Source organism: Lygodium microphyllum, chromosome 18, assembly GCF_053477565.2.
Source record: "Lygodium microphyllum isolate KBCC chromosome 18, Lygodium_microphyllum_v1.1.10, whole genome shotgun sequence".
Classification (NCBI taxonomy): Eukaryota; Viridiplantae; Streptophyta; class Polypodiopsida; order Schizaeales; family Lygodiaceae; genus Lygodium; species Lygodium microphyllum.
Window position 1 is genome coordinate 512,809 of NC_141152.1, and position 15,726 is coordinate 528,534.

The 15,726-nt window shown below is 44.5% G+C and overlaps 1 protein-coding gene across 6 annotated transcripts in view; it reads right to left on the bottom strand.

The window, feature by feature from the left end:
- LOC148020504 (transferases/nucleotidyltransferase) overlaps positions 1–15,726 on the bottom strand; it is a 56,901-nt gene that overhangs the window by 28,519 nt on the left and 12,656 nt on the right. For 5 of the 6 annotated variants that reach the window (XM_087698266.1, XM_087698264.1, XM_087698268.1 and 2 more), the window contains exons 3-6: positions 4,509–4,604; positions 4,305–4,382; positions 4,042–4,122; positions 3,711–3,930 (exon numbers count right to left, since the gene is read on the bottom strand). In XM_087698266.1, coding sequence (XP_087554392.1) covers positions 3,711–3,930; positions 4,042–4,122; positions 4,305–4,382; positions 4,509–4,604 — 475 coding nt within the window. Of the gene's footprint in view, positions 1–3,710; positions 3,931–4,041; positions 4,123–4,304; positions 4,409–4,508; positions 4,605–15,726 lie in introns of all 6 variants that reach the window. The other variant, XM_087698269.1, reaches the window with a different exon arrangement.

The following is a 15,726-nucleotide window of genomic DNA, read 5'->3' on the forward strand; positions in this document are numbered from 1 at the left end:
ATAAGAGGAGTTGAAGCGTAAAGGGAGCCTATCCAGGAATTGCACAAAAGGTGCAATAGAGTGTGCCCGCATCTCAAGCTGGAGGGGGAAATGGTCCGACAACGCATATTGCCGCAAGACCTTCATTTCCAGCATGTCGGGAAGAAAGTCATCGCCCTGCATGATATACATTCTGTCCAGCCGCGACCAGGTAGTTGCATATTGTGCGGAATGAAAAGTAAATCCTGAAAAAGAAGGGTGAAGCCACGACCAAAGATCTTGCTTGAGCACATGCAAAGCAAAAGAACTCCACACCCGGCTTTCCGGCGTATCCATTACCGAATGCCCTGAAGTGGACTGAGAAGAGTCGACACACATATTGAAATCTCCCATCAAGAATCCCCTTCGGCCGAGTGACATGGAGCCCTGCAAAGTGGACCAAAGATCCCGCCGGGATGCGGGATCATTCGGAGCATAGAGGCCCAACAGCCATAAAATCTCGCCTTCAAATAAGACTTCGATCACCAGAAAGCGGCCCTGCACATCATTTTTAACAAGGACAGGCTGATATTTCTCATGGACAATCATCAGCACGCCCGAATAGTGCGTAGCATGGGTCCCTGCATAAAACAGGCGGAATCCATGACAATCCATCACTTTTCCTGCTTCACCGTGACTTTTGTGCTCAACTGCACACAATACATCCCACTGGTTCTCGTGCAAGACGGTCCACATGGCATGTTGCTTATGGCGAGAGCAAATGCCTCGCACATTCCACGTGGCTATCTTCATGTATCCTCAAAGACGGAAATCAGGAACGAGGCACCTGCTGCCTCGATTTCACCTTTTCCGCGAGAGCATCCAGGACACCCTCATCCAGAAAATCAGCCAATACTGCAAAAGAATTCTGGCGACCTGCGTTGGAGGTAGAAGGGCAATCCACTGCCTTGGGAGAGGGGCGGGGATAACGCCGATCCCAGGGTGTAATAACATTTCCTTTGGCATCGAACGCCAGCTTGGCAGGTGGGCCTCTGGGGCCGTCGGTATAGGCTCTCCTTGGAGACTGATTGCGGGGGCCCGACGGGGCCCTAGGACGCGGAGCCTGCTGTGAAGTGGCCATTTCTTTCTGGCGCGTATACGTGCGCACAGAATCCTGGGAAGCGGGAGGCCCAGGATCCGCCAAGCCTGTATCCAACTTTTTACCTTTTTGAGGACGTGCCTCAATCCAGTCAGTACGACGGGAATCCATACTTCGGACCTGTTGTTTGCCTTTGTCCATGACATGAGGAGACTGAAGGGCTTCCTGGGGCGTGGCATCAAGCACCATGTCGTCCTTGGGCAGCACAACCTGCGCATCATCCGAAGACGAGTGCTTTTCAGGGCATTCGGCCATGAAATGCCCCAATTTTCCACATGAAAAGCAGTGGCCCACAAAGTTGCCCCATTTTAAGCGAAAATACAAAGGATGCATGCCCGAACAATTGAGGCGAAGCCACGCGGGCCTTTTCCTGGCCGTGTCCCATAGCATGCATAAACGGTTGCGGTTCATCGCCCTGAGGCTTGGGGGAACCAGCACTGTTCCCACAACTGCCATCGCATCCTTCAACATAGGCCAATAGACCGCCGGGCAGTTTTCCACCTCTACCCACACCGGGCATTCGCGTTGAAGCAGACGCTGGAAGTCGGCCATGGGGCGCCATGGCACAACATGAACCAGGCGGCGATCAAAGAATAGCGGCAACTTGGACAGGAGCTCAACACGATGCGTTTCCGATTTCAGCAGGACCTCATAAAACCCGCGAGGTCCAAGGAAAATCTCCTCAACCGACTCCCCTTGCAATAGATGGTGCAGCCACTGGCGAATATGCGAAAGCATTGGGATCCTACCAGTGAAGAAAAGAATAACTGCACGGTCATAGAACACCGAGAAAGATCGCAAGACTGATTTGGGGTCCACCGTGGCTTCCAGCACATCATCCGTTCCCGCAACAGAAAAAGATTCGGTATTATGCTGGACATAATCGCCAAGTAGAGTATTGGCGAAGTCCAGCAAATGCTCCCAGTCGATTTCCTGCGAATCCACCGGATCAGAGGCCACTTGCGCATAGGAGCGTTCCGGAGGACTCATTGGCTCATCAGGCGTAGGCTTGGAGCGTTTGCCGGCAGGTGGCTGTTCAGAACTCGGCGGCAACTCCTCCGTGCATGGCACCATATCTTCCGGCTCCTCTGCATCGGAATCAGGGCCAAGGGCTGCCACCGTCCGGTCAAGAAAGTCCAAATCCAGGCCAGCCATACTGCTGTCTTCACACAGAGGACGAACTCTCTCTCTCTCTCTCTCTCTCTCTCCCTCTCGTTGTCTCTCTCTCTCTCACGCGCTGTGCAGGTCCCGCAGTCCTGCAAAATCAGTGCACCACCCGGCTGCAGCAACAGGACTGCAACGACGAACAGGACAGACACGCGCCGATGAACCGGGGCGCCGTGTAACGGGTCAAACACAGGAGGCGTAAACGGGGCTGCGTCAGCCCTGCACGCTGACGCAGAGCGGTCAACCACAGGCGGCGCACTCTGCACAGGTCAGACATCGACAGGGCAGGTGCCACGGGGTCAGGCCCAGGGCAGGCGTCGATGGTGCAGCAGGGCAGACGTCAGACGTCGACGAAGGCGGGCACACCCAGGCGCAGCCGACGTCCGGCGAGCAGGCGTGAGACGTGGATGAAGGCGGGCGCAGGTCCAGACGACGGGCAGAGACTGACCGGCGCAGGTACCAACGGGCGGGCGTACCTGCGACAGGCGTGGCGACGGCTGGAACAGGCGGGCGCAGCCGCGGCAGGTACCGACGGGCGCAGCAGCGGCAGGCACGGACAGGTATCGACGGGCGCAGCACGGCAGGCAGCGGCAGGCACGGACAGGTCCCGACGGGCGCAGCACGGCAGGCAGCGACAGGCGCGACGGTCGCTAGGTCACGGGGGTTGCAGGCCCGCCATCGATCATCTTCTCTCTCTTCATCCGCCTCTCTCTCTCTCTCTCTGTCTCTCTCTATTCATTTCTCTCTCTCTCTCTCTCTCTCTCTCTCTCTCTCTCTCTCTCTCTCTCTCTCTCTCTCTCTCTCTCTCTCTACGTTTATTTATTTATTTATTTATATTTATTTGTTTGCTTGTTTGTTTGTTTGTGTATATATTGATGTACGTGTGTGTGTGTGCGCGCGCGCACACGTGTGCGTACCTTGATGCTTCAGCTTATCCAAGTTAGATAGACCCATGAGATATTGACCCTCATATAAACTCCACATTGTATCCGATCCCTACCGTTTTTAGTCTTTTCAAATATTTGTTGTTTCCTAGCTAGGTGTTTCCTCTTAAATTATGGTTTCTCTGTTCTACTTGGAAAACATGCAGACCATCCCTGATTTGGTTTATCTAGTACTTTAGAACAGCTTAAGAAACACTTGGGCTAGTTCTTTTTGTAAGTGGGAACAACATATTTGGGATTTGTGACACTTATCAAGGATTTTTGGCATGTAGGAGCAACACATAAATATTTCTCTCCTCTAAAAAGACCAATGTATTAGGACATTTCAATTGTTAGTCAAAACCACATTGTTTGTCAGAAGGTAAAATATCCCAGATAGAACACTCCCAAGTCTTTTACAGCATCAATTCCAATACAAAAGGAGGTAAGCAGATCCCCTAAATGGAGCCATGTCAGAGAAAGGAAAGGTAGGAACAACACACCTGAGGCCATAAATGTCAGGAATTGCTGAGTTGGATCAAGGCCAACAATATCACTTATTTGCTGTTTTAGTTTGTCTTTTCCTCCAACTCCCGAGCTGCCATCAGAGACACCAGCTGATAATCGTGGACATAAGAGTGCTGTCATGGAAGCATTCAGTCTAGAGTGTGTAGCGGCCACTGCACCAAGTGGGACATCACACACTAGATCCCCACTCACAACCTGCCAAAGACGATGTGTCGAGCAGCAACCAGATCATGAAAGGTTTAAGGACCCATACAAACATAATTTGTGCTGAAATTTAACATATAGCTGTGGCAAATGTTCTAATACAAGAATGTGTTTTGCAGTAAAGTCATTGGCATGTTTCCTCAAAACATCTGCAGTTCCTGAATCCTCTTCAGATGCCTGGACCTGTAATTGGGGAGAAATAATGTAAGCACAATTGATCTTTGGGGGGAGATGGAATCACAATGGCTAATATTTTCTCTGAAGGAAAAATCTTATGTATGTTTTTTTACTGGACTGACATCCTTCACAATGAACTTTAACCCCATTCTGTGAGTGTATACAAGAATTTGCAGTGAATTCTTGACCTTTATCCATGCCCGGCCATCATATGTTCCCTCCATCCAACTCACAACAGCTGATTTAGCATCCTCACCCTCAACAAACTGCACCATAGTCCATTGAGCAAAACCTTATAAAATTCAGCAGTATTTCAGGTTTGTACTGACAGTGGTGAATTGAGTAAAGGTACTGATGGAATGCTCTTTCAAGATATGATTGTTGACACTTACGATTGTAATTCTCTTAAGATTGTTTTCTTCAAGAAGATTCAGCACATAAGACAGAAGAGGCCGGTTTCCAACAGGGAGCATTGCTTTAGGAAGCTTCTGCAAAGACCTAGCTCTTTTAGAAATGAACGGACCAAGTGAAAGCAGCAATTATCTTTTCTAAAATAACACCATATACTCAACACATGAACTCTTTAATTATCAGATATACATCTTGATAACAATATGAAGCATTGCTTCAGGAAGCTTCTGCAAAGACCTAGCTCTTTTAGAAATGAATGGACCAAGTGAAAGCAGCAATTATCTTTTCTAAAATAACACCATATACTCAACACATGAACTCTTTAAAAATCAGATATACATCTTGATAACAATCTGAAGCAACATTCAGACATGTAGCAATACGTTCCGATCATTTTACTATCTGAAAATATTGTTATCTTTGCCCCCCCCCCCCCCCAAAAAAAAGGGTGCAAGTCATCTCTCTTCTCCCTTGCATGTATTGCTAGCCCACCCCCTCCACTCACTGTTCCCTTCCCCCCCGCACCCCGCCCCCCACATGCTGCCTCCTAACCCCCTCCCTCTCCCCTTTCATGGCTCATCCCCTCTCTCCTACTCACATCATCACCCTCCCAGGCTGCCAATCTCAATCTCCCTTGTTAAGCAACAGGAAATTGCCACTTGATTGATGGTTTGCTGCACTTGAAATCCATACTTTGAGGATGGCCACCTTCTCTTACCACATTCCCATGAAAGATAGTGGTTGTTGGACAGCCTCCACAACTTGAGCCGACAATTGTATCTTTCTCTCATTGTAATGTACCCAGATTTCAATAATGAAAACCAACATTTCAAGACCATGCAACTCAAGATTTTCAACTTGTACTTTGCCCAAGATCTGATGGAATTTGTTGGTCAAAAGAACGGATTTGAGAAGCAACAGATACCACTTCCTTAGTAACAAGCCTTAATATAATTAATATATGCAAAATGGAGTTTTAAAAAATCATAAGTCTTAATGAAGAGGTTTAATGCATTAAAGATTAAGGCATATGCAGTCGTCAAATGGGGCAATTAATAGAAGAGGAGGCTGTCTGTCAAACAAGGTCGCCATTGTGACCATTGAATAGAGAAACAGCATTTATCTTGCCTCGAATGCAATGCCAATCTACTCATGGCCTCGTAAGCATCAATGTAAGTCACCATTCTTTTGGATCAAGAACACTGCCATAAATCTGCAACCTTATCATTTCATCATAATCAACATCAGTTACGTAACAATCATCCCCATTATACTCATAATCGACTTCCAGGCAAAAGGCATCTCAAATCAATCTTGGTAGGCTGCCACAAGTAATCTCTCTCTCTCTCTCTCTCTCTCTCTCTCTCTCTCTCTCTCTCTCTCTCTCTCCCCCCCTTGAAACTTCCATGCACACCTAGGGCTTGCCAATCAATAGACTCTCTTCTAACTAAAGGCATCACCTCTCTCGTTCATTATTTTAACAGCAATAACCCTTTATGCATTTTAACTTGGATTTTGAGACTGCCAATCAATGCAAATAATTCTCTCTCTCTACCTTTAAAATTTCCCATCATGCATGTGCCTAGGAATTGACAACCTATTACTCTTCCCCTTTTGCCCCAAAATTCACCTCGAAATTTACCCAACTAAAGCACTCTCTTCTCAAAACTAACTCCTAGGACTACATGCACCTGTTCGAGTTCTGCCCCTGCTGATCACAACCCCTATACAGCTCGGTGACCTGATTTACAGCCAGCCTACAACTGCATTTTTAGTTTACAGCTGCTGCCCTGCTAATTTGGGACTTCTTGCGGTTGTCGAACATCACCTGCTGTCTGACAACCAGTTTCTGCAGTAGAGGTTATCTCAGAGCTGCTACACCTGTGTTACACACTCCCACACCCGCTCCTTCTATAACATCCTTGGACATCCAGATGGGCACTAGTAGCATTAGTCACAATGGTCATGAAGTGACTAGTGCAAATGCACTAAGGGCACTTCGGGGTTAGGGTAGCCATGTCCTATTTATAGGACTCAAAGGCCCTATTGTCCATATCATTGTGTGATCACCACTCTTGGACAATTGAATGCAGAGACCTTTTACATCATTCTTTTGTTATTGGACCTGATACTCTCCACTCTCGAACACTTTTTGTCAATTCAAAACATAATAAAACAATCTCTTACTTACTCTTTCACTCTCTTCAACCTCTCATATCACCTTCACTCTCCACATTGCTCTCTTCTATTGTTGTTATGGCTCCTCACAGTGTACCTACTGCCAACGAACCTTGGCACCTGGAGGATGCCCAACGAACCCGAACACACACAAACATCATCCTCAAGGATCTTCTTCCATAGAGTTTGATGCACACTATCCCTTGTGGCAGTTTTGCAAACTCAAATTAAAGACATGCAACGGCAATTGACTGAGCTTTGCAGTCCTCACTTTCCATTTGTGCTTGTAGCCATGAGGATATTGCCTCTCCAGTTCCAACCCGATCCCTTTAAAGGGGAGAAGAAGGAATACGATGAGGCCAACATTGACTCATGGCTAGCCAAGCGGACAGCTTATGAGAGAGAGAGAAATTCTATTGCAGGGGAAGGCAACGCTTGGTGGGCAGGGCTACGCCCCAAACTAGAGACATGGGCGGATTTTTACTCCATTTTGGGAAAGTAGTTTGTGGCCAATAATCGGATTTAAAAATTTTGCAAGTTGTTTGAGCTCAACATGGGAAAGAAGACCTTGGACATATATTCACAAGAATTTAAAGACCTTGCACTATCTCTTTGGATTGCCACTAGACTACCCAAATTAGGTGCTCCGCAACCCTTTATATTCCATCTACAAGTTCGACATAAACTTTGACAATGTTTGAATTGGAAGTGCCTAATGTTTTAATGTGTGGTATGGACGCAACTATGTTAATAAGTTGTGTCACTATTTCTAGAGTATTTAACTCCAATTGATTTAGGGATAGGTCTAACTTACTTAAGACCTATTATACTTTCATTTTATCATTCTAGTACTTGCACCTATTGACTATGGAATTGCTACCCACTCTTACTATCTTCCATTGTGTGTGTGTGTGTGTGTGTGTGTGTGTGTGTGTTCAACAATTGAGCTTGGTACAAGGCTAAACACACAGGTGCCATCTCACCACCGCTCAACCGGTGTCACCAACTCGAAGTCCACCTAACCGACAAAGGAAAAGAAGTAGTTGTTTTGGAAGAGGAGCTATTGTTTTGGAGAAGTTGTTGTTGTTTTTAGCTTGAACGCAGTTCCATATGCAATTTCACATGCAACCCTGCACATGCAGCCTCTCTCAACCCTACCTACCATTTTCTCAACCCTATCCATCGTTTTCTGTAAATCTAGAAGAAAACAAAAAATGCATAATTTTTGAATTTGGGGTTTTCAAAATTTTGGGCAATTTTCGGTCCATCTTGCCCATCTTTGCCATTTTCAACTATGCAAAAATACTCAAATGCCCTAAAATTGTAGAAACCCTAATTTTAGAATTTGGAGCTTCGAAAAATTTGTGCAATTTCTCATCCATCTTGCTTGTCTCATCCTGAATTTCAAAAAAAAAATCAACTTCTCACACTTATAGCCAAGAAATTTGGGGGTTTTTTACGGGCTTTACCCAATTTCTAAAACTTCTTGAAATTTCAATCAAAAAATTGGGGCTTTTACTCTCTGCCTTCAAAGGCACATTGTCGGTGGCACATCACTAAATCATTGTTCTGATCAGTTTGGGCACAGAAATGGAGGCATTCACAGCCATTGTTTGGCTACACAACAGTGATTCAGCTCTTGACAGTTTTAGTATACCAAGTACCCTTGTTTGCATTGGGATCCCAAGGAGGATTCATTTACGCCTCTTCTGTGTTGAAAGTTTTGGTTACAACTTCCATTCAATTTTTATTCAGCTATGGCAAGGAATAACAATGATGTTCTTGGCATCATTACTAGTGAGGACTAATTGGAATGTACAAATTACTCCCTCAGGAGTTTCATTATTCGAAACCTCCTTATAGAAAAGAAATTATAGGATTATGTCACAGGTGATGAAGTTCAACCTGCAACAAATGCTCCTAGCACACCTCCTCCTAGGCAAGGGAGAGGTGGAGGACGGCTTGTTACTACCCCCGTAGTTGTTACACCTAACCAAAAGAGATGGGATTCTAGAAGTGCACAAGCCTTTTCTTTGATAGCTCTATCAGTAAAAAGAGACATCATGCCTCACATTCAGCCATGCAAAACCTCACATGCAACTTGGGTTGTTCTAGAGCAGAAGTATACAGTCAAGACTAAGGCCCGCATCTCTTTCTTGTGTAGAGAGTTGGCCAATGCTCACATGAATGAAGGTGATTCTATGACAGATCACATCACATACATCCAAGATTTGCATGAGCAGCTGCTCAACATTGATGAAGTGATTCAAGTTGCTAAGATAGTGAACATCACTTTGAACTCTCTTCCAAAATCATAACTTGGTTTTCACGCTTCACTGAATTTGTCATTGAGGAGGGCAACTGAGCCCCTCACATTCGTGGAGTTGACTGGTCTCTTGCTTCAAGAGGAGCAAAATCTAAAGAATATGACCCTACATTCAAGCGATTCAGCCATGCTTTCTAGATATTGAGGCAAAGGGAAAGGGGAGCAAAATGCAAATCAACCCAAGACTGATATTGGAAAGTCTTCAAATAAGGGCAGCAATGATGCAGATCAATCTACAAAGAAGAGAAAATGCCAAGCCATTACATTGACGAATGCAAAAAATGGCTTGCAAAAAAGAAAAAAAAGGATTGTGGTATAGCTGTCCAAGAAACATCAACCAGTTGCACAACTAAGGGTGATGCTTCAGTCAACATTGTGGAGAGGAACTATGCTTTTCTTACATGCGGTTGTGATTCTCCTATGGATGGGTCAGCCTTTAGTGCAAGAGAAACTCAACATACTTGGTGTTTTGATAGTGGTGCACCACAACATGTTACTTCTAAAAAGTGTTTGTTCTCTTCTATACATTCAACCCCTTTTGGCAAGAAGGTATCTTGCACCAACAACACTTCTCATGCAGTTTAAGTATTTGGTGAGATATTGATTACGGCAGCAGATGGCACAAATTTCCAACTTTCGAATGTTCTGTATGTGCCCAGAACTTGCCTTCAGTGTCTGCTTTTTATTAGAAGTGGATTTCAAGCCGTCTTTGAGAATGATAAATGCACTGTTCATCACAAAGAGCATGATTATGCATCGAGGCTTTCTAGCATTTTGTACAAAGATATCTTTCTTTTGAATGTGTTCCATAAAGGCACCTATGCCTAGCCGCCCATGTATTAGTTACACTGACAGTACCTGCACACCTATACACTGCAAGTGGCCGAAGCCCATCACTATCACTTCATTCTTCATTCTTTCAATGACATTTGAATAAAGGGAAGCCGGTCACACATTGTGACTGTTGAAGTTCCCACATCTTGTGTCTCTCTCTCCCTTGCTCTTGCTCCTTCCACCATAGCTCTTGCTTCTGCTCCAAGCTTCCACTTCAAGGCTCACTCCCTTCAACTCGTATCAAGCCATAGCACCGGCATTGAGGAGCTCAACCCAAAATTGCTTCAGCTTGTGAAGAAAAGCTTTAGCTCAGAGTTTCAATGGCAGCCATGGATTCTTCACCCCGAGGTATGCATTGAGCTCTACCTTCTCCCCCAACTTCTTCCCATCAGCTGAGACTTGTCCCAAGGCTTCCCTTGGACCTACTGAGCTTCCTCGAGCCTTCAATACCATCAGCAATGGCAGCCACAACAGCAAGAACAGCCAACATGATTTGCGCATGGCTATCCTGCTTCTTCTCCAGCTTCATCCCACCTCTCCCCAATTGGAGGCATTGCTCCCCGCACCAAGCAATCATCCCCGACACTCCCCGGCATCCTTGCTGTCATAAACAACAAACCTACTATTATACAAGTCTGAACATAGTTTTCTTAGACATTGGAGCTTGTATATGCTTCCCGGGATGTCCATATTCCTATGTATTGATATCAGATACTTGGGGGATAATATGGCATTGATGTGAGATGGCATTGGACTGATTTGATCACTCTTTTTCTCAGTTTTACAGAGGTTTTTTTACTGCTGTAATAACCAGATCTGAAAGTTATTTTAGTATAAAACCGTATGCCTATAGCTCCCGAGTGCTTACCAATTATACCGGGTGATGTACCGATGCTTATGGTTCATATTACATGCTTTGTTATGCTTCCGGATTGCCTTTGAGCTGAGATTGGAGCTTTGAATCTTGACATTGGTTATCATTCACTGTTATGTATGGTTATTTGATGCTCTAGTACGAGCTTTGCAAGATACTTGAGTCCAATGTTCTCAGATGTATGCTACTTGAATCTTGGATGTATGGATGCCTTCCACATGATGTTTTGAGCTTTGTTTGCTCGACTAGCATTAGCACTTGACTTTCATCCTAGTGGGAGCCACTTCTTAATATTTGGAGATTACATTGAGCTTTTGGTTACACAGTTGAGATTAAGGGTCTTACAGTGAGACCATGGAACTTGGTGACATGTACATGCTCTTGTCATGCTTTATGTACGCAATTGATACTTAGTGAGCTGATCTAACATTACTTTTGGGCCAGCACCTATCTCTGTCACGATGTTGTCAGTGATGGCTCGACTAATAGTACTATCTTTAATATTGACAAGTTAAATGCACCAACTACAGCTACTGGAAGGCCCAAATCTGGCAAGTTTTAGTGTAGAAAATGCAGGTTAGACCCTTGAAACGTAAGGGTGCCAAGCCCAAACTTATTGATGCAAAGGATTGGGCTAAATTAGATTAGCTATATAGGTCCACCATCATATTATCCCTATCTAAGAAAGTATTCTATAATGGTGTCTGTAATGAGCAGTCCGCATGGGAATTATGGGAAAAGATTTGCAATGTCTATAACAAACAAAGCCTCGCTTCTCAAATGTATTGGCTGAAGCAACTCATGGACCTTCGCATGAAGGAGGGCACTTCTATGTTTACTCACTTAAATGAGATTCATTCCATTATCAGTCATTTGTCTTCACAAGGGATTGAATTCAAGGGCACTCTTCTTCCCTTGTTCCTCTTAGTTACATTGCTTGAATCATGGGATACATTTCGTACTGCTATGTGTGCCAACATACCTGCTAATGGGTTACAATTGCAGGATGTAGAAGGTGGGTGCACTCTTGATTGAAGAGGTTAACAAGAAGAATATCGATGCTTCCCACACCTCTCATGCTTTGACAGTTAGAGGCAATAATGGTAGGGGCGGTAATGACTGCCGTGGTATAGACTCTCAGCAATCCTACTCTCACTTGCGTGGACAGTCTCGTGCACTCTTGACTGAAGAGGTTAACAAGAAGAATATCGATGCTTCCCATACCTCTCATTCTTTGACAGTTAGAGGCAATAATGGTAGAAGCGGTAATGACCGCCGTGGTATAGACTCTTAACAATCCTGCTCTCACTTGCGTGGACAATCTTGTAGTAAGTCACATGGCTATAAGTCCTCATTGACTTGTCATTACTGTGGAAAAGCAGGGCATATTCAGCCGCAGTACCATAAAATGCGCAAGGACAATCGCAAAGAAAAGGGTAAGGGTAAAGCACATGACAAAAATGATGATCGTAGCATTGTCCCTAACAAGTCCAGTGTTAAGATTGAAGAGATTAATGTTGTGTAGACTAATTCTTTCTGATGATGATTTCATACTTTCAGCTTTTTCTCTTAATACTTTACAGCTCACTAATGCTTTGTCAAGGTATACTCAATGTAGGTTGATATATTCAAGGGCTTCTTTTCGTGTGACCCCTCATAGAGAGTGGTTTCACTCCTATCGCAATTTGATTGGATCTGTCCGTTTGGATAATGACTTGGCATTGCAGATAGTTCTTTGCTAGCACTTTGGATAATGCAAGTTATCTAGTTTCTTTTGGTGATTCCTCATGAAAATTTACCTGTGGGAATCTTCTCATTGCACGTGGTGCTAAATCCAATACTCTCTATTCCTTGCTTATATCTAACTCAATTAACCATGTTTGGGCAGTGCATGCAGTTCCACATGTATCTCTGTGGCATCATTGCCTTGGGCCCATGCCCTTGAAAGAAATAAAAATGCTTACTCGTTTACACCATCGTCCGCCCCTTGACTATAAGTACTTTGAGTCTTGTAATCATTGTTTATATGGCAAGCTGATATGTAATATACATAAAAAGTATGATATGACACGCATGGATCAGCCATTGGCTCTCATTCATTCGGATGTCTACCTCTACTTGTCACAAAAGGAGTACATCCGAAAGGTCCTTGAGTGGTTTCATTTGTAGGATGTTAAGCCTATTGGCTGTCCTTTACCTTCTCGTGTAAAGGTTAGTCAGACCAATTGTCCACAGCCTGGTGAGCAGAAGGCCAAGATGACCAAGATACCTTATGCATCCGCAATGGGCAGTTTGATGTATGCCATGATAGCCACTCGTCCTAGTATAGCATTTGCAGTGGGAGTTATGACACGCTATATAGCTACACCTGGCAGATGGTATCCCAATGCTGTCAAGGGTATCATGAAGTACCTAAAGGGCACAACAGTTATGTGCATATGTTATGGTGGCCAAGATACAAGAGTCGTGGGGTACACTGACTCTAATTATGCAGGACATGAAGACCGTAAGAAGTCCACCTCTCGCTATGTTTTCAATTTTGCTAGAGGTGATGTTTCTTGGATATCCAAGGTGCAGAAAATGCACGGCCCTATCTACTATAGAGACCGAGTATGTTGCAGCCACTGAGGCTTGCAAGGAGGCTCTCTGGTTAGGCCATCTGGTAGCAGACCTTGGCATTATTGATATGGTCCCTACACTGCATTCGGATTCTATGAGTGCTATTCAGTTGGCCAAGAATCCAATCTTCCATATGAAGATCAATCACACTGAGATACGCTACCACTTTATACGAGAGGCCGTTGAGGACAAGTCCATTGAGCTTGTCAAGATCTCAACTAACCAAAATCATGCAGATCTGCTCACTAAAAGTCTCTCAAAGGAGCGTTTTGCCTTCCTTAGGAAGTTGATGGGTGTTGGATGACATGACGTCTTTCCTCATCCTATTATACTTATGTACATTTATACTTTGTTGCTTTTTTATTTTTATTCTCTCCTCGCTAGGGACACATTCGCCTTTAAGTGGGAGGATGTTGGGAGTAAAGGCGCGTGTGCCTAGCCGCACATGTATTAGTTACACTAACAGTCCCGCATACCCGCACACCTGCACACTGCAGGTGGCGGGTATCCATCATTGTCACTTCATTCTTTATTCTTTCAGCGACATTTGAAGAAAAAGAAGGCCGATCACCCATTGTGACTGCTTCCCACATCTTGTGTCTTTCTCCTCCTTGTTCTTGCTTCTTCCACCATAGCTCTTGCTTCCACTTCAGCGCTCACTCTCTTCCAAATGATTATCTAAAGAGATCCGACATTGCATTTTCAATTGATACACTTACTCCATCATATGGTATGTTAAATATGGGCACATGAGTTTTGGCAATCTCATGACTCTTCAAAGGTGTGACATGATTGATACTTCACTTGCTTTGAATACTCCATCTCTCCATGCTTGTGAGGGTTGCATTCTTGGTAAAATCCAAAGGTTTGCCTTTACGAAGGATGGCGCACTGCGTGCTGTCCAGAAATTCCAGCTCATACACAGTAATATATGTGGTCACATGAAACCATCCTTCCTTCTTGGGAAGGCTAGCAATGACTTGATTAACATTTAATTACAGCAAGAAGCAAATTCACATAAAATAAAATACACAATTTACCACTTAAACTCATACAATCGACACCTAATTGGCCCAAAAACTTGGCAACCCTTGCAATATATATTTAACTTGTATTGTAAATGGATGGAGTACAACTGAGATTCTTCAACCTTCTACCCTAATCCAAGGGCCTCTTGCTGTCATAAATGAGCAACCCTTCAAATCAATTTGCCCCTTGATTTGTTAGGGGATTAGCCTTCACACATGCTCCTTCGGAAGTAAATTAGTCCCAAATTCAATGATAGCTGGCTGGCCTCTTGAATCCTCATGAAATACATTGATTTCAACTCTAAAAATTCAAGTCCAAAACCTCCAAATCTTGGCACCCTTCTCGAGGTAGTTGCCAAGCCCTAATTTTTGCCATAAAATTCATAGATTTGTCACCAAAAATTGGTGAAATTGACCTACTACCCGGTTTTCCAGCCCTAAATGGATACATCAACAACAAACAGAGCATCAGAGGCTGTACTCTTCAAGAGAAATATATCAGCCACAATTGCCTATTGAGAAACCACTTCTTCAGTTTACACACTTCATTGAGGGTTTTGCACTAACAACCCCAAAAAGGGTTGGTGTCCACATTCTAGTCACTTTTTTAGTGAGCAACCACTTAGTGGTGCACCAGCCTAGACAACTTATGCATGTAAATAGGCCGTGACTTCATTCATTCTTCACCAGCACCACCCCACTTCAATCGTTCTTCTCCCCCACATCCGCCAATAGGTTCTTGTTTACATTTTGCATTCCGAAGGCTCTTCCCCATCAAGCGTCAACTTCCATCAGCATGGCCGGTGTCCACATTCTACTCACTTTTTCAATGAGCGCCCACGCAGTGGTGTGCTACCCTAGACAACTTGTGCCCATAAATAGGCCATCACTTCATTCATTCTTCACCACCACCACCCGACTTCAGTCATTCCTCTCCCCCACATCTGGCAACAAGTTCTTGTTTGTATTTTGTATCTCTGGAAGCTCATCCCCAACAACTGTCAGCTTCCATCAGCCCGGTGTCTTCCTATGACCTGCATTTTGCATCTGGAGGCCTTCCCTCAGCCTGGTATCAACTCTCATCACCTGGCATTAGCTTTCTCCACCTGGCAATAATCATTTCTCTCCTAGTGTCACCTCATCCAGCCCCAAGTATTTGCCTTGCAGCCTGGGGGTTTCCTACACATCCAATATCATCATACTACATCTAGCATCAGCGTTTGGGCTACTTCCCCTGCATTTGATAACTCTGACACACTTTGGGATTTGTGTTTTGCTGCCATCTCCCCAGCATCTAAGGACTGCAATTCACTCCCTCAACAGCTAGAGATCATCTTCCT